Raw genomic sequence first — 17051 nt, 5'->3', positions numbered from 1 at the left:
AGTATAAGCTCTCTACATAATATCGATGCACCAGAAGATACCTCTTGCTACGAAAATCGATCAGAGCAACCTGATATGAGTAAGTATCATTGTACCGAGACGCTATAAACATAACCAAGAGGTATCGTATCAATCCAAACAACGAACATGCAATATAATCAACAAACCGAAACAAATCAGACAATTCCCAGACGGGTCATTATATAGCACTAAAGAAAAGGCATGCTTCTAATCATGCTGCATGTAGTGTATAAACTCCGTAATCAAAAGTGCAACAAACCACAAATGTAATTATGCTTAAACAGCAGGTTCAACGGTCTGCAGCGGGACGTAGCCTTCGTCTGAGTCCAAACGACCCGATGGTTTACCAGTAACAAAGGACCAAAATTTTGTGCCTTGGATCCATCGTAACGGTCCACCATGACCACTGGATCCACTGACGGAGAGGGCTGCTTCCCACCAGCTCTTGCGAGAGCCGCGGAAGCTGAGATTGCCCATTTCCACTTGCTTCTCGAGCTTCTCGGCATCCATCCAACGTGGTCGGCGCCAGAATTTGAGGAGGAGGCTGCTTACGACGACTGAGATGCTTGATGCTGCCATTGCTGCGCCGGCTGCCATGGGGGGTAGCGTGTATCCGCCGAAGGGGAGAAATAGGCCCATGGCGAAAGGCAGACCAATGACGTTGTACATGCAGGCCCATACAAGGTTTAATCGGATGCGGTTGAAGACTGCTCGAGAAAGTGACAGACTTGCCGGTACCGACAGCAGATCGTCGGGTCGCATCAGGACAATGTCGGCTGCCTCCATGGCGACGTCCGTACCAGAGGCAAGCGCGATACCGATGGATGCGGTGGCCAAGGCTGGAGAATCGTTGATTCCATCTCCGACCATGGCAACTCGTTCGCCTGATGCTTCCAGTGATGATATTATAGATTGCTTGTCGGAGGGAGAGACAGAGGCGTGGACAGATTCGGGCGAGATGCCAACAGCGTTCGCGATAGATATAGCGGTGGCGTGCGTATCACCTGTGATGAGCGACGTGGAGATACCCATACGGTGCAAAGCTGCTACTGCTGCTACTGCGGTTACCTTGACAGTGTCCCGGAGCAAGAGCGTTCCCGTGTACTGGTTATCGATCGCCACATGGATTCGCGTAATACCAGCAGGAACCTTTGACGTTGCCGTATCAGAATCCGTGGCCTCGGCGGATTCGGGCACTGAGATGTCTCTGGACCTCAAGAACGTGGCATTTCCAATTAGGACGCGGTACCGGACGCGCTCGGCACTGGATGCAGGCTCGACCAAAGCAGATATACCTTTTCCAACACAAGCGTCAAAATCGCCCAAGCTACCCGGCAGCCCACCTTCGTCAGAATGACCGGACTCGGTCTTAGCTGCGGAGAAGATTGCCCTGCCAATGGGATGTTCGCTGTTCATCTCTGCAAGGCCGACGACCAGCCACCAGAGTTTGCGGCGCCATTCATTCGAAGTCCAGTTACGCTCAATCTTGGCCTCAGCCACACTCATTTTCCCAGTAGTCAAAGTTCCAGTCTTGTCGAAAACCACATGAGTAAGCTTTGTGGCGGCTTCAAGAATAGCGCCACCTTTGACGAGAATTCCTTGCTGGGCACCAACTCCGGTTCCAACCATAACTGCCGTCGGGGTGCTCAGACCCAAAGCGCAGGGACAGGCAAAGACAATGACCGATATGCACAGCTTCAGACAGACCATGAGCTTACCACCATTATCATCCGCTAAGAAAATCTTAGGCGGGTGCGGTAACAAGTGGCTCATTACCATCCAACCAAAAAAGGTGATCAAACCAAGGCTAATGATCGCTGGGACGAAGTATCCTGCCACGATATCAGCCATGCGTTGAATAGGTGCCCGGCTTGTTTGCGCGTCCTGGACAAGCTTGACGATTTGACTCAATTGCGTATCTTTGCCCGCTCGTGTGACCTTGAAGTCAATAGAACTCGTGCCGTTTACTGTCCCAGCGATCACAGCGCTACCCTTGGCCTTGTGGATTGGCAGAGCTTCCCCAGTAATCATACTTTCATCCACATAGCTTTCACCTCGAATGACGATGCCGTCTGCAGAAACTTTATCTCCAGGGCGAAGAACGACAACGTCACCGACCTCAATCAGTTCAGTTGGGATAACTTGGTGCCCTGGTCCAGGCCTTTCATTATCAGATGTTGACTTCTGCTCGCCGTTATCTGTTTTAGAGGCTTCCCATTCTTCTGCCATCTTCTCCGCCGCAATTGGGTCATCGTAGATGGTCGTCATCGACGGGGCCAGCGACATAAGCCGAGAGAGCGCGGCAGATGTTTGTCCTTTAGCTCTGTTCTCCAACCAGCGACCAAGGGTTATGAACGTTATAAGCATCGTGCTCGTATCAAATACTGTGCTGGGCCGCTTATGAGGCGCGATAAGCAAGGCCATCACCATTGTAAACACGCTGTAGAAAAATGCGGCGGATGTACCCATCACGACGAGCACATCCATAGTCGGCGAGCGATGTTTTAGAGACTTATAGCTGGAGATATAGAATCGTTTCCCGACACCAAACTGCACCGGGATAGTGAGGAGAAGGCAAGCAACATCTCCAAGGTAGAGGCCAGGAATTAATTGTACTTTGCCGAAGTCGAGAGAGCGAAGGTACATAGGCAGTAACATATTAATCACAAACACAGGGACGGCAAATGAGACAGAAATCAAAAAGGAGCGCTTCCACTCCTGGACCTCCTTTGTCTTGGACAGGGATTCCAGTTGCGCATTGGTGTCATCCGTATCCGCGAGCAGGGCGTTGTATCCGGCAGCTTCAATCGCCACCACAATCGAGCGAACTCCGATTACCGAGCTGTCATAGGATACCGTTATCCGTGAGGTAGCGATGTCCACCGATGCTGAGGATATACCTGGCTTCTGAAAAAGAGATTCCTCTAAAGCACTCGCCGAGGGTGCGTCTCGCAAGCCATGAAGGTTCAGCATGACTCGGCCTACGGCATTCGAGACAGGAGCTTGCGGTTCAGAAGACAGAACGGTCGCTTCAAAGCCAGCATCATCAATCATATTTACGATGCTCGTAGACGGTAAAGCCATGGGATCATGAGTGATGATGGCGCGCTCAGCGAGCAAGCTTATATTGAATTGGACTAACCCATCCACGCCATTGAAAACGTTTTCTATACTTGACGTGCATGCGCCGCAGGTCATGCCGTCTATAGAAACAGTAGTGACCATCAGTCGCGACGTAGTTTCAGTGGTCCCCTGTGAAGCTCCGCTCTGAGGCGTAGTGGTATCCAGCACCCTAGCGCCAAAGCCACGGTCTTCAATGATTTCTGCAAGTTGATCGGGCGTCACGGTAGATGCGTCGTGTTCTACAACGGCTCGCTCCGAGAGCAATGAAACATTGACCGATTTCACGCCAGCTACCTCCTTCAAACCCCCTTCGACCGCCGACGTGCAGGCACCACATGTCATCCCTTCAATCGCCAGCGTGGTGGTTGAGACCATCGGCCCCTTCTCTTTGACCGTAGTTGTAACGCCCAGTTCGCCCGCTGGGCTATCTGTAGAGATAACCGTCGCATCAAAGCCGCTATCCTCAATTATTTCGGCGACTTTGTCCGGCGATAGTGCGTCTGGATCATGATGTACCACAGCCCTGCCCATCATCAAGCTCACCGACACTTCACCAACACCATCCACACCTTTGAAAGCGCCCTCTACGGCGGACGTACATGCGCCGCACGTCATTCCCTCCACGTTCACTGTGGTGGTTGCCATGTGCGCTGGCAACCGGGCGGCGGAAGAGCCATCAACCTGGGCGCCTAACATCGTGCCTTGTCGGGGATGAGAAACCAGGCAAAGGAAGCCAGGTTTAGGCGTGTCAGTACATAGGAGCAGCTATCCAGCCCTTTCAGTTGGATATAAGAACAAAGCGATGTTAGCGCCAAAGAACAACAGACGTCAACTAGTGGGTTCGGATTGCAGGAAAATCGAAGCGGATGTGGTCGGAAGTACGAGCGGATCAATCATTCAATTTAATTTAATCCTCGCCGAGCTGGATTTAATCTTCGCCGAACTCCAATGGGGACGAAGTTCGTGTGCTGAGGGGTTTCCGCCTGGTTTTCAATGGTTTGCATATGCACGCAAAAGAAACAGGAAATTGCTCGAGTATTATAAATCGATGCCAAGTAATAGTTGCACTGTAAGGAATGGGGTGGGGGGGAGAAAGGAAAATGCCAAAGTATATCGCAAGCTGAGGTCAAATGTAGCCACCGGTACACGTATTTTACCAACAGTAGATTAGATCGGGATCCCAGATAGATTGCCTTTCAGGTCCCCCCTTTCCATTAAAAGTCTCTGTGTGTTTTTCCCAAAGGGCTTTTTTTTTTTTTTTTTTTTCCCCTTGGAAACGATGGACAAGGACTACAAAGCTCATTATTTTCACGTTTGCAGTGAACGAAATCTACTTCCCTACATTCCAGCTTGTGAGGGAGGGGGTTGGGATTAAGTAAAAAATTGATGTGCATTCCGCAACATTTTCCATAGTTGACCTGTCCAGCAGATCATGGAAATCGAGCTGAACTAGTAGCCTTACCGTACCATACGGGCAGAAAAGCACGGATGTTGTAAGTGGTAAGAGACCACGTACTTTTTCCTCGTCAGCAGCTTTCCATAGATTCGGTTCCGGAAATAGACCACAATAGGTAACCCAGAAATGAGTCCATCAAGTTCCAACAAAAAAGGATCAGTTGGTACATAAACGAAAGAAATAAGAAAAGAAAGAAGGAAAGAAAACTTCAATAGAATGTCACAATAATCAACGTTATAAGTTGAAACAGAAAATCTGCATGTCAAAGGAAAAGGGTCATTACCATGAAACAGTCAAGAGCCTCTAATGTTTCATTTTAAGCGTTATTACCTGATATCCTCCATGCTGTTCCTTTTGCTAAGTATATTAAGGGTGACAATTGCTCCTGATATCCTGGCAAAGAATGTTCTCAAAGATTTTGAGGAATTCATCGTTTCAACCTTTTATGTGATGCGGGCTCCTTGCATCCATTTGTATGTAGGACTATGCGCTCTTCCTGGCATATTGAGCACCATTAGGTTTCCAAGGACGGAGTAACTGCTCATAATCGGACAAAACGTTCTTCACGGGTGGAAAACTACTCTAATCAATCAATCTAACTGTTCAGACAGTTATATTAGCATCCAAAAAGATGGCTGAGAGAAAAATAATAAATAAATAAATAAAAAGAAGAAAAAAAAAAAACCACAGCACTAGACATGCCAGCCTGGAGATAAGAGTAAATTTCCCGATATAGCCTAGTTTATCATATCTGGTGGGGATGAATGTCATGGTTTGCATCCCAAACAAACACCCCATTCGGGACATCACTTGGATAGTATCATCACCATTGCTTTCAGCAACATCTCCCCATTCACACCGACGGACTGTATAATTTCTAACGGTAATAAAAGTGATTTGCATAGATTAGCGAAGACTCTCTGATAAGGAACAACGTCAGACAATACCGAGATCTAACATATACCTTATTATCGACGCTCGCCAAACAACCACTTCAAGTCCCAATGGATCAGACACACTCCCGGGCCATGGAGGCCCTCCAACCCTTCGTCCACCTGGCCAACTCGAATAGCGCTACATCACCAAAATTTGTCGCAAATCTGATCACAAATGCCACCTCGAGTCCGAACACTTATGTATTTGCAGAGCTGCTAGAGACACCCACAGTCCAAGCCCTCCGGTCCAAGGACACCCCCGCGGAATATCAAGGATACCTTACACTACTGGAGATCTTTGCCTGGGGTACATGGCAGGATTATCAAAGTATGTCCGACCGAAAACTATCCTGATCTCTTGAAGTTCAGGATTCCTGAGCATGAATGATTTGATTAACGCATCTCGAAAACAGCAACGCCGAATCTCCCTTCCCTTAACAATGAACAAACCCTAAAGCTCCGCCTTCTATCTCTTCTCAGCCTATCTGCAACCATCAAGCCGCTCACATATCAGATCCTCATGGATGCACTCTCAATCGCAGCTCCCTCTGAACTCGAATCTTTAGTCACAACCGCCATCTACTCCTCTCTTATCACCGCTCGTCTCTCCCCGGCGACGAACCCCCCAACCATCAATGTGACCTCTGTCGCACCCTTACGGGACGTGAAGCCTCAATCACTGAAAACGATGATCTCAATCCTCACCCAGTGGGAGACCCGCTGCGGCGACGTCATCAGCGACATCGAGGCCGAGATCGCCAAGATCAAGACTGACTCGGCGAAACGGCGCGCGAAGGAACAGGCTCGGTCAGTGTTAATCGAGAAGACGTTGTCAAACTGGGGCTCAGATGGGGGTGAGTCAAACCCCCGGTTTCCAGGATCCAAAAAGCAAGGCTGGCACGGAGGTGTAAAGGGTGGTTCCTCAGGGTTCGTCGGCAATAAGCGCGAGTTCAGCGGGGATGACTTTGATGATGGATACTGGGACAACGGTGCTGATGAAGCCTATGACTCACAATTTTCTGCCTCGAAGATGGATATTGACCAGGGCGCAGGATCGTCCGTTACGGGATCAGCAGGTGCTGGAGCTAGACATGCGAAACGTGTTTTGGGGAGGAAATCCTAATGTGATGTGATGAACTCAAGGGATTACCATATCTCTTTCACAGATTACGAAAAATCCCTAGATCTTTTTGACTACTAGGTGTCGAAGCAAGCCCTACATACGAACCAGATGTCAACGGCCTTTTTTTATCCTCAACTTTTCCTCTCCCGTCCAGCTTGTATGAGGTCGCGCGTTAGAATGTATTACTCCCATTATTTATGTCACATTGTAAAGCCTAACTCCCATGCACTTAACACTAAACCAAAAGGCTCGCTGACGGTCGTTTAACGGACAATTTTAGCAAAAAGGGGTATTCTCAGAATGTAAATGGACAAAGAAAAAAAAAATTAAAAATGGAAAATGGTCGGGGAAAAAGGGATGCTCATATTGACAAAGGTAGACGGACCACTGACCCGAGATTGAGCCCATTGGAATCCGTGAAACTAGGATACCCTGTCCGCTGGTCATATGGGTTCGGGATCATGAGTCCGTTGCTGTGATGGGGAATAATATATGCATTTCTTTCGCGTGTTTAACCACTCTTTTCATTGCAATACGTCGCAGTTGCCAGGAGAGCTGGGTGGTCGGGACCAAGGCGACATCCGATCTTGTATACGAGGCCTCGTAGCCATATGATAAGCGCTGTCGGTTGTGGGTAGCCGGATTAAACGCCCGCATTAACCTTCCGAAAGAGGCACCAGAGCGAAACCTGAAGACTTGGCCCAGAATTTGGCATGTGACGGCAATGAGCTCAGAGCATAGTACCAGGAACAAAGATGAACAGGACACTGAGCGCGGTGGCGACGAATGCAGCGATTAAAATAGTTGCCGTGGCGCGTTTGTTCAACAGCTTTCGCACGTATGGTTCGCGGATCGGCGACCAGTTCATAAAGGTATATTCACTGTATCCGAGAAATGCCATAACAGGGTCGATCTTGTACTGATATGAGACAATAAAATAGGATGCGACGATAAAAGGTAGTATCAACTGCATAGTTGTTAGCGTTGGAGCGCAGCAAAACCGGGCAAACCACTCAACATACCCAACAACGAATGTGCCTTGGCTTGTCGCGGAGTACAACGTAGAAGGCCCCCCAAAACCCGCCACCAAAGCTTATCAGCGCAAAGGCGAGACGGGCAATTGTACTCAGCGGGACAAGGTTACCCAGGGCCTTCGCCTGCAAAAACCCTGGGAATGCATCGCGCTCCATAGCCTGAAAAACATAGTCTTTAGCGGGATCAAAGACTTCTGGGTCATCTCGGCCGTCATCTTCAACCAAATTGATGATTGTAGACACCATCTCCTCTGGAAGTACAATTTCTCTTTCTGCGCCGGGAAGCAGATATGTATATAGAATCTTCTCTGCACTTGCACGAATGTCGGCCCGTGCCACAGTATGGCCAGGCGAAATAGAATCGTTTCGCGTTCCAGAGCTTGGGCGAGGTAGTTGTTCATTAGACGGTGTGCGGGAGGCATTCTGCGAGCCCAGGCTGTCTTGGGGCGAGTGCCCTGGGTTATGACCATCAGAGCGCAAGAATGCGGACAATCTTTGATCGGCGTCCTGATCATCCAACTCATGGTTGCCGTGGCGCAACCCAGAGGGTCCGGCTTCCACCAGCGGTATATCGCCGAAAGTCTCAAGGTTCCCTAAGGCATCGGAGGAGCCTTTGCTATCCGCTTTCTCCAAGTCGGGTGTCGCTACTAAAACGGATCGACGTAACTCCCGAACATAATGACGGCACAAAGACATATGTTGCGAAACATCGAGCCTAAAATCGATATGGTTAGAAAGATTCCCGAGCGACGCAATGATGCGTCAAGGTGCGCGCATGTATCGTACCAGAAGTCCAAATAGTCGACCGAGCGCTGCTGGTCCCGCATGTAAATGTAAAACGAAAAAAGATCGACAGGAGCTAATGTACGACGGCTAAGGACTTCAAAGAGAGTCGGGAGCCGATTCCGCTGCTCCAAGTCCGTAAGCGAAGGCGACGCCATCTTTGTGGAATGCTAGTTATATCGAATAGTGGAGATCGGTCTAGGAAAAGGGGAAAGAACGTCGAGATCGGGTTGCGTGAGGGATTAGCCGTAAATAAACAGGAGCGGTTCAACTATGATTTCAATGACAGAAGTAGAGAAACTGGAGAGCGAGCAAAGTAACGAATGACGAGGAAAATGACTTGAGTGTGAAATTTGGGTGAAATTTGTCGTGAATAATCTAGAATTTTGAAGCCTGTCCGCCACAGAACCCCTGGAGAGGGGAGTTAGATGAAGGTAAACAAACAGCCACCGGATCGCAGCTGAGAACCAATAATCAGGCACAATCCATTCAGAATCCCAGCAAGGAATGCAAGCTGCAGAATCCCAGTGAAGAAATAGAAATAGAAACAGAAACACACCAGCCTTCAAGTAAAGCCTCCAAGAGACTTAAGATGGTTGGTTTCTTTCTGCACGGCTGGCAGCCCGCTAAGCCCAACTAACGGCCCGCCTTAACGTTGATCCGAAATTAAATTGGCTTGGACCCACGGGCCGATGATCAGCTCCACGTTCTCGACAGCTTTCGGCAAGGAATGCCATCATCCATGGATTCTTGTCAACCCAGGCAGTCACATTTTCTCTGCCGAAGAAATAAGCATTTGAAAGGATCGGCAATAGAAATGTGACTATATCGAATGTCGCCTAGGCTGTTCAAGAGAGGAGAAGGGAGGAAATTTTATATATATAAAAAGAAAAAGAAAAAAAGAAAGAAGGATGAGGAACTATACAATGCCAAGGTATAGGACTAATGCACGGATCCCCTCGAATTTATCACCCTAAAAATACATATTAAAAAGAAAAGAAACCGAAATGCTCCATGCATCAATTGGGTATTTGCTCATGACACCGTCTTCAAAAATTCAAACGCCAGCAGCCAAAACTCCTACCTCTCCAAGCTCATGCAATCATTCAATCGATTAGTGGCCATCCGCCAAGTGCTATAAGATAACGATTAGCAAAGCAGGGCATTTACCAAGCCAGGGCTGCACTGATATACTTACCGACCACTCGGGAATGTTTCGAATCTGCTGCCACATAAACTTCTCCAGTTTATTCGCACTTTTTGCATAAGGCGTATTCTCGTTGTTGTATCTTCGACAATTGTCAAAGATTAACATAGCATCTTTAATGAAATCTTGTGGTGTCGGATACATGTCCTTCTCATGTTTTTCTTCCATGGTCGACAGATCCATTGGCTCCTTAATGACTTCGTAGTAATCGGGAACCTCGTCACGATTGACCGGCTGCGTAAATGGCCAGGCTGCACTATGATTTTGCATATCGTTCAGCAGATGTAGTAGCTGGTTGTAATTCGGTCCATGGCGTGGTTGACGCGCTAACTCATCCATGTCGGGTGACCATCCAGATTGCTTGATTGCCGGGATACTTAACGGATCGATTTTACACGCTCCATTTTTCCATTCTTTTGGTGGGGCGTGTATGATATGTGATCGGCTGAAAGCACGGATCTTGGCGTGTACTGCTTCTTTCTGCTTTAAAAGCATACGACCAATCTCAAGATACCGTATCTTTGGAAGCATTGTACATTGCATAATGGTGCCTCCTTCATAATCCTTGATATAACCCATCCAGATAGACTTATCCAGTGTGATTTCCTTTGTGAACCCTTGCTTTTTGAAATACCCAATAGCGTAGTTATCCGCATATGTCAGGAAATGCATGATAGGCGACGTTGCCTTCACATAATCCTGTATAGCACTTAGCATTCCCTGTGCACCGCAACGTGTCGAAGCCAGTTACCTTCAAGTGAGACATTAGATGCGCACCGTAACCCTTGACCTGTTGATCAGAAGATATGGCACAAAAAACAATCTCCGCAAATCTGCGACTATTGAAAGGCCTATATGTGATTCCTCTGCGCATCATTAGCAAGAGAGTGTGCCAGGCCTCCGAACCATGCGCACATACCCTACTACTTCCAACGGATGTTTGACAATAGCGATAGACAAATGCGATCTATCGTAGACCAGTCGAGCAATGTAGTCTTTGGGCATCTTCGGGAGCTGCTTCTGAAAGATGCACTTCAGTCCAGTGAGGACAACAAAGCTGTCGCGCGAACCATCATTATTAACAACCCGGAATTCGATCTCCCCTCGACGTTCTTCTAGTACGGCTGGCTATCAAAGGTCCATGATAAGCATTGTTCACATAAGTGAATAAACAAGGCGGCTTACCTTCTCCGGGAAAGGAACGATCCTCAATGGTGGCTTTCCCAGTGGTCCGCCTTCAGACTTTTGAATCACCGTCAGCATACTCCACGGATAGTATTCCTGTACCGAAGAAACAGACCTTTGGTTCCCTCTCCGGGGAATCTGTGCGCGCTTTCTTGCTCTGTTGCTGTGAATCTGGGGAAAGGGCTTCCTCCGAAGCTTTCCGTTTGTTGTCTGGACCATCGGTCAGTAAATAAACATATCAAGAATCTCGAGAAATCGCATTTCAGTATTGTCCACTCACTGTCCGATGCCATTCTTGTCAGGTGTACAAGTAATGAGGTTATAACGCTTGCTTGTCAGCTCCTCAGTCCCAAGCGGCGCGATCTCCACGTTTGGCCGATATGGGGGGGGTCGGTATCGGGAATATAATAATCCGGCACAATTATGCCAGATAACTATCTACTTGTTCTAGGGAGCTTCAGGAAGCTTCAGTAGTCTCCAATTCAATCGTTTCATGCTATATTTGCTCTAGTCACTAGCTGCTGGGCTTCATTTGAATCAATCTATCCCCATGTCGTTGAACGAAGTTTGGGAGGCAGCCTCCGCGAGCCCTTACACTCCACTGATTTCCAAAGACAGCCAGTTCTCCGTCGGCTTCACCCTCTTGCTTTCTGGTAAGACAGGTTTGCGCTACATGGCCATGAACCGATCGCACTAACGATTATTTCAGCACTCATATTGACTGGTCTTTTCGGACTGAGTTTGTGTCCCTTCCAATATACCTTGATACATTTTCTAACGTTTAACCAGACCGCTCTTTCTTGAGCATCGCTTCATTTGGCGTCCCGGCGTCATTGGCATTCGGGTAAGAGCACCTTGCGCGAAGGGACCGACAATGGCTAATACCACCATCCAGCTTCGGGGCCGTATACATGATCTGCGCTGTTGGGGTCTACGTTTAGGAAGACGTCCAGATCTTTTCAATGTACCATATACCCAGTTGAGAGAGAAGCAGAAGGATTATACCATTAGAAACGTCGAAGCTCTTCCTCCCTGCAGACTCTCTATTAATCTAATTTGTCCGAGTTCTTTGTTTCCGATCCTTTCCGCCATCTCGTACATCCAGCCATGGCCGACGTGGAACCCATCTTTTCTGCTGTTTCCAGCAATGCTCACCATCTCTACACTCTACTACAGTGCATTGGCTTTGTACCAAAAGCTACCGTGCTTATTACCCCAGATGGGATTCGCTTTTCTGTGGAGGAAGGCCGAGTAATACAGGGACTCGCGTTCCTTGACAAAGCTCTTTTTACCACCTACACCTTCAACCCACCAGCCGCGCCGAACAACACTTCTGGGGATTCGGGGGACGGTGATGATTCTTCAGATGCTACTTCCAATCCATGCTTCGTTGTGTCGCTTTCTTCCCTCCTTGAGACGCTCAAAATTTTTGGTGTAAATGATCCATCCGCCACCGGGGCCAACAAGGCAGTTAGTGTCCAACCGTCGAACCCCTCGTCATCGAACGCCTTCACCACGCCTGCATTGCTTTTTGATCGTTCATGTACCTTGCAATATTTCCAGGACGGCTCCCCTCTAAGCATCACTTTATCAGAGACTGGGATCAAGACCACTTGTGAACTAACAACCTACGAACCCGATGGTGGTGAAGTCGATATCCCTCTTCAACGTGACGCCATCATAATGAAGGTCATCATGCGTTCCGCCTGGCTACATAATGCCATTGTGGAGCTGGGTGCCACTAACCCAAATATGTTAAAGATATCCGCCTCGGCAGATCGGGAACCTTTCTTCGCCTTGTCCGGTTCTGGTGGTCCGTTCAGCGAGTCCTCTGTAGAATTCTCAATAGAGGAACAAGGCCCGGACAACGGGGCATCGTCCCAGTCTCGCAAGGTGTTGACCGACGATGGCACATCCAGGTCTCGGGCTAAGAGGACCAAGCTTGCGCCTACTGTCACTGAGACCTTCCTTGTTAGCCCACCGTCTTCAATGGGCTCTCGCATCAAGCAGAATTACCGATTTTCTCTTATCCAGAAGGCTTCTCGTGCTATGGCTGTGGCTAACAAAGTAAGCATTCGGGGCGACCGGCAAGGAGTTTTGAGTCTTCAGTTTATGGTTGAATTCGACGCACACGGCTCCAGCGGCGCGAGCAATAGCACAAGATCCTCTAGGGGAGCGCTAGGGCCCACAGTAACCTTTGTAGATTTCCGTTTTGTGCCGTTACTGGATGATGAGGAGGCAGCTGATGAGAACAGCATGGATGATTACGAATAACGTCTTTCGGTGGAGCAACAGCTGTAAATAAAAGTACAAGTTAGCAATGAAATAACTTGGATTCAGTCAATACAAGTTATTCACTCGCAGCAATTGCACTACACAATGGAAGTCTCATACTATATTCCCAGCAGGCTACCACGGGGCATCCGGGATCGTGTTGGGTTTAATAACATTATATAGAACAAACGCCCAATTATCCCACTTACTCTTATAGGCTCAGTATTCTGCTGTCACGGCATAATTTTTTGCTATCGTAAGAGTCTTAGCAATCATCGTTGCCTATGATTTGATTACGCCTTTTGAGAAAAGCTCATTACTGCTTCTTCGAAGCATTCTTGAACGTAGTTTTCTATCATCTATGGTAAGAAGTACAGCCGTTAATGTGTCTAACGCTCGCGCTATGTTTGCCTTTGGATTGCTTAAGATATATCGTTAACATTTAAAAAAAAAAAAAAAAAAAAAACCTGCAATTCTATTTTCTCTATGCCTTTCCACTGCTGCCCATTATGTCCATCCACCGCTCCATCGACTCTATAAGAACCTCAATTCCCTCATCAATCACCTGTGTTATAGGCTTGTTGATATTAGCCCTAATATAATCATACCACGGGTCCAAAACGAGTTTGTTGACGTTGAACTTGGAGACACCTGCTTGGATACAGGCTTTCGACAGCTCCGGGGAAAAGTCGTTCGTTCCATGTAACACTAATCGGGCGCGCCCATTAAGTGCTTTGAAAATTCCGTGCAGCCTAACACATTCATGGCATTTAGCGACGTTCAGTGTACGGTTCATTGCGATTCTTACCGGTCCATATCTGGTTGCGGTCCTTTAGGGCCATAGTCACCGTGGAGGTTGCCGACGCTCGGAGCCAGATAGTCAACCCCCGCACGTATGAAGTCTTCAACATCATCAGGACTAGTTAGGATGCCTATACAGAGCAACATTAGATTAGAAACCCTGGGTTCTGCATTTGAATTTCATACCTTCCAGATCACCTGTGTCCATAATCCCATCTTCACCACCTTCGATTCGCCCCGTCTCAGCCTCTGTCGATATCCCCCTAGCATGGCAATATTCACGCAAAGCTGCGGTTCTTTCCAAGTTTTCCTCCTTCTCATAATGACTCATATCTACCATTATCGAGTCAAAGGGTAGTGTATCAGCGATCTCCTTAATTTGATCATAATCCTGGGCGTGGTCGAGATGAAGTGAGATAGGAACGGAGGCTGCTCTTGCTGCGGCTGCAGCTGCATAGACAAGCGATGGTGTTTGGGTCAGCGCCGAAGGGAATAATTGGATGATTAACGGCGACTTGCGGTTTTCAGCTGCTCGGACGAACGCAGTGATATGTTCGACATTATAGCTATGGACTTCGTTAATTTGTATACTTTAGAAATAGCAATCACTATAACTTACGCAATTGCTGCAAGAACGCCATATCGACCTTTTTCCGCTGCGTCCAGGATTTGCAGGGTCTTGTTTGTTGCACGTCGAGTCATTGTAAAGCGGGGTTAGAGACAATCACTGAGTTGCTTTGGTGTCAAAGTAACATCGTCATCATAGGAGTTCCTCATGTTTTTTAACTGAAGCTTGAGCTCAGGATGAAATCCTCGTCTCGAGGCAGGTCGTACTTATGACTAATGTGGTATCTCCAAGCGCCGGACAAAGAGAACAAACCCATCCACGTGGTTCGGGCAGCCTCGGCACGTGCTCCAACCTCGACGCGACTTTCCAGCAATGCAAAGTCGAACACCCTTGCTTGCATTAGTTGATATCGGCTGTCACATAAATTTTATTTTTAACCTTTCTCCACCATGCCAAACAATGGCCCGCAGAGTGGCATTCGGAAACAACGCAAATCTCGCGGTCGGGGCCTACGGACTAACGCGGGCTGGTCAGTATCACGGAGCTTTTTTTGGCGTCTCTCGTTTTGCGAATAGTGCTGATCGTCCTTAGCTTAATTTGCAAGCGTCGCCACGTCAAATGTGATGAGGTAAGTTGATCAGTCCAAGTAGAAACCTTGCGTAGTGAAAAATATCGCTCATCGTCAAAGATCCGCCCACAATGTGGACCATGCGGAAAGGGTCAACGGCCCTGCGTCTATGGGGATGACAATAATACCACATCTCACGCGACGTCTATAAGCACAACTCCGAGTCAAGATGTCCCCACGGTGATAAGTCCCCAGGCACAAATCCACGAACCCCTGCAAGTACTTGTGGATGCATGTCACCAAGAACACCCAATACAACCAAGCAATTTTAATCAAACGTTAGCCCCCAATCGATCCAATCACCGTCAGATTTCGAGCAGGTCAGTGTCGTCTCCGCTTCATGAATATGTCCCTTCACCTGGTACGGAGTCATCAGCGACCTCATCGAGGGTGGCGCCCCTGAGCTGGTTTGAGCTTCTGGCTCAGGATGCTGCAAATGCAGACAGAGAGTTTTTGCTATCCCCTCAGCAAAGATTCCCATTGCCGACGGCAGAAGAAGCTTCAATAAGCTCAGCGCAAAGTCCGGCCTTTGAGCCACGAAATCTGAGAGAACGGGAAAGCTTTCAGGCAGCATCATTTCACCATGACCCTGAAATGGGAAAGAAAGTTCCGTTGGCAGCTGTTGATGAGCAGTCACAAGCTCTTCCGGACGTGCCATCTTCGTGGAGCACATCGGCTCCCATTCATCTATCAGAACAGGAGTTCCCGTTATTTACTCATTTTGTACAAACGTTCAGCGGCTGGTTGGACTTTTTCGATTCATCTCAGCAGTTCTGTTCTGTCGTTCCTCATCTGGCTCTGAGAAACACCGGTCTGATGAAGGCGTTATTGGCGTTATCGGCGAGACATCTGACGCTTCTCAGGGAAACCCCTGGGGATCATCACCATTCTGAGTCATCATATTCAGTTGATCGGAACGTCGCCGTTCGCTATTACTATGAAACACTGCATTACCTGAACAAGGCTATGCGCTATCAATCATATGCTGGAAGCCAAGAGCTAATTTCGACAGCCCTCTTGATTAGTACCTATGAGATGATTGATGGCTCCAACCGAGACTGGGAGCGGCACCTCAAAGGGGTATTCTGGATACAACGATATCAAAACAACGATGGTGAATGCGGAGGCCTCCGTCAAGCCGTATGGTGGGCCTGGCTTAGGCAGGATGTATGGGTAGCTATGCGCGAGCGGCGCCGAGTCTTCAGTTTCTGGAGGCCAAAAAAGCATGTTTCAGTCCTCACGATACCCGAACTAACGACCCGTGCGATCTACCTGCTCGCACAGTGCGTCAACTACTCTTCACGGGAAGAGTCGGAATCGACTGACCTGGAGCAACGCTTGCAACGGGGGAACGAGTTACTCTATATGTTACAAGAATGGCAAGACTGCCTTCCACGGGAATTCACCCCACTCCCAGTTCCTTCAAGCTCCGATGTCTTCCCCCCAATCTGGGTCAATCCCCCGCCTTGTGCGGCTGCTTTGCAGATTCATAGCCTGGCCAGGATCATGGTCATACTACACCGTCCTTCCATTGGCGGACTTCAAGACTATCGAGCTGCGCAGAAACTTCTTACATCCTCTCTTTGCACTATTTGTGGAATTGCTCGCATGAACGATGAAAATGATGACATGGCTTTTAGTATCTCACTTCAGTGTTTATATGGAGGTAACTTCCCCCGCCAAGTGTTTTGCTATTTGTGTATCTCTAATCTCGGTTCAGCGGGACTCGGTGTTCATACTCCTCATGAACGTGCTGCATTACTTGGTCTCCTAGACAAGTGTCAACGACGAATACGCTGGCCTGCAGACTCCTTAACGAAAGAACTTGAGGCTGAGTATCAGAAAGACGAACTCTCTGCGTTTGCTAGATGAGTTTGTTTTTGACGTACATATTTTTGTTCCAACTTCCGAAT

General features: G+C 48.2%; 8 protein-coding genes across 8 annotated transcripts; 4 read left to right on the top strand and 4 right to left on the bottom strand.

Annotated features, from left to right (window-relative positions):
• Nucleotides 1–3943, bottom strand: ctpA (Cu(2+)-transporting P-type ATPase CCC2). Its single transcript, XM_032076824.1, has one exon. The coding sequence runs from the start codon at nt 3838–3840 to the stop codon at nt 298–300; it is 3543 nt and encodes a 1180-aa protein (XP_031931292.1). The 5' UTR covers nt 3841–3943; the 3' UTR covers nt 1–297.
• A 1661-nt stretch (nt 3944–5604) lies between these two features.
• BDV27DRAFT_168348 (uncharacterized protein) lies at nt 5605–7023 on the top strand (the record flags this gene model as incomplete). The annotated part of the gene is made up of 2 exons (XM_032074742.1): nt 5605–5863; nt 5949–7023. 2 exons carry the CDS (start codon nt 5605–5607, stop codon nt 6656–6658), a joined length of 969 nt encoding a protein of 322 aa, XP_031931291.1. The 3' UTR covers nt 6659–7023.
• Nucleotides 7024–7246: 223 nt separating this feature from the next.
• Nucleotides 7247–9062, bottom strand: rgsB (putative RGS domain protein (Rax1)). Its single transcript, XM_032076823.1, has 3 exons — nt 8479–9062; nt 7681–8407; nt 7247–7625 (listed from the first exon to the last, which is right to left on the bottom strand). The coding sequence occupies exons 1-3, from the start codon at nt 8631–8633 to the stop codon at nt 7389–7391; spliced, it is 1119 nt and encodes a 372-aa protein (XP_031931290.1). The 5' UTR covers nt 8634–9062; the 3' UTR covers nt 7247–7388.
• A 223-nt stretch (nt 9063–9285) lies between these two features.
• On the bottom strand, nt 9286–11193 carry gcnE (histone acetyltransferase GCN5). Its single transcript, XM_032065689.1, has 7 exons — nt 11148–11193; nt 10983–11077; nt 10868–10924; nt 10602–10810; nt 10434–10548; nt 9674–10381; nt 9286–9610 (listed from the first exon to the last, which is right to left on the bottom strand). Exons 1-7 carry the CDS (start codon nt 11158–11160, stop codon nt 9590–9592), a joined length of 1218 nt encoding a protein of 405 aa, XP_031931289.1. The 5' UTR covers nt 11161–11193; the 3' UTR covers nt 9286–9589.
• Nucleotides 11194–11342: 149 nt separating this feature from the next.
• On the top strand, nt 11343–11891 carry BDV27DRAFT_51418 (OST5 family protein). The gene is made up of 4 exons (XM_032076822.1): nt 11343–11520; nt 11577–11606; nt 11657–11711; nt 11763–11891. The coding sequence occupies exons 1-4, from the start codon at nt 11418–11420 to the stop codon at nt 11806–11808; spliced, it is 234 nt and encodes a 77-aa protein (XP_031931288.1). The 5' UTR covers nt 11343–11417; the 3' UTR covers nt 11809–11891.
• Nucleotides 11343–13240, top strand: BDV27DRAFT_122694 (Rad1/Rec1/Rad17 family repair protein). The gene is made up of 4 exons (XM_032065688.1): nt 11343–11520; nt 11577–11606; nt 11657–11711; nt 11763–13240. Exon 4 carries the CDS (start codon nt 11975–11977, stop codon nt 13139–13141), a length of 1167 nt encoding a protein of 388 aa, XP_031931287.1. The 5' UTR covers nt 11343–11520; nt 11577–11606; nt 11657–11711; nt 11763–11974; the 3' UTR covers nt 13142–13240.
• A 376-nt stretch (nt 13241–13616) lies between these two features.
• On the bottom strand, nt 13617–14841 carry BDV27DRAFT_51416 (class II fructose-bisphosphate aldolase). The gene is made up of 4 exons (XM_032076821.1): nt 14562–14841; nt 14129–14508; nt 13950–14073; nt 13617–13893 (listed from the first exon to the last, which is right to left on the bottom strand). Exons 1-4 carry the CDS (start codon nt 14642–14644, stop codon nt 13626–13628), a joined length of 855 nt encoding a protein of 284 aa, XP_031931286.1. The 5' UTR covers nt 14645–14841; the 3' UTR covers nt 13617–13625.
• Nucleotides 14842–14959: 118 nt separating this feature from the next.
• BDV27DRAFT_154216 (Zn(II)2Cys6 transcription factor) lies at nt 14960–17010 on the top strand (the record flags this gene model as incomplete). The annotated part of the gene is made up of 3 exons (XM_032071923.1): nt 14960–15039; nt 15102–15138; nt 15199–17010. 3 exons carry the CDS (start codon nt 14960–14962, stop codon nt 17008–17010), a joined length of 1929 nt encoding a protein of 642 aa, XP_031931285.1.
• Nucleotides 17011–17051: the final 41 nt, after the last annotated feature.

The sequence above is a fragment of the Aspergillus caelatus genome (assembly GCF_009193585.1).
Source record: "Aspergillus caelatus strain CBS 763.97 unplaced genomic scaffold BDV27scaffold_25, whole genome shotgun sequence".
Classification (NCBI taxonomy): Eukaryota; Fungi; Ascomycota; class Eurotiomycetes; order Eurotiales; family Aspergillaceae; genus Aspergillus; species Aspergillus caelatus.
Note: the sequence above shows the minus strand (reverse complement) of the source record. Positions and strands in the feature narration are given on the sequence as shown.

Bases quoted from the DNA above. Each gene is read 5' to 3' on its own strand.
- ctpA (XM_032076824.1), bottom strand. From the start codon at position 3,840: ATGTTAGGCGCCCAGGTTGATGGCTCTTCCGCCGCCCGGTTGCCAGCG.
- rgsB (XM_032076823.1), bottom strand. From the start codon at position 8,633: ATGGCGTCGCCTTCGCTTACGGACTTGGAGCAGCGGAATCGGCTCCCG. The intron at 8,408-8,478 runs GTACGATACATG...TATCGATTTTAG, and splicing joins GTCGACTATTTGGACTTCTG to GCTCGATGTTTCGCAACATA. The intron at 7,626-7,680 runs GTATGTTGAGTG...ACAACTATGCAG, and splicing joins CAAGGCACATTCGTTGTTGG to TTGATACTACCTTTTATCGT.
- gcnE (XM_032065689.1), bottom strand. The intron at 10,811-10,867 runs GTAAGCCGCCTT...GACCTTTGATAG, and splicing joins TCGTTCCTTTCCCGGAGAAG to CCAGCCGTACTAGAAGAACG. The intron at 10,549-10,601 runs GTATGTGCGCAT...AATGATGCGCAG, and splicing joins CATCCGTTGGAAGTAGTAGG to AGGAATCACATATAGGCCTT.
- BDV27DRAFT_51418 (XM_032076822.1), top strand. From the start codon at position 11,418: ATGTCGTTGAACGAAGTTTGGGAGGCAGCCTCCGCGAGCCCTTACACT. The intron at 11,607-11,656 runs GTTTGTGTCCCT...ACGTTTAACCAG, and splicing joins GACTGGTCTTTTCGGACTGA to ACCGCTCTTTCTTGAGCATC. The intron at 11,712-11,762 runs GTAAGAGCACCT...ACCACCATCCAG, and splicing joins CCGGCGTCATTGGCATTCGG to CTTCGGGGCCGTATACATGA.
- BDV27DRAFT_122694 (XM_032065688.1), top strand. From the start codon at position 11,975: ATGGCCGACGTGGAACCCATCTTTTCTGCTGTTTCCAGCAATGCTCAC.
- BDV27DRAFT_51416 (XM_032076821.1), bottom strand. From the start codon at position 14,644: ATGACTCGACGTGCAACAAACAAGACCCTGCAAATCCTGGACGCAGCG. The intron at 14,509-14,561 runs GTAAGTTATAGT...CGAAGTCCATAG, and splicing joins GGCGTTCTTGCAGCAATTGC to CTATAATGTCGAACATATCA. The intron at 14,074-14,128 runs GTATGAAATTCA...TGCTCTGTATAG, and splicing joins GGACACAGGTGATCTGGAAG to GCATCCTAACTAGTCCTGAT.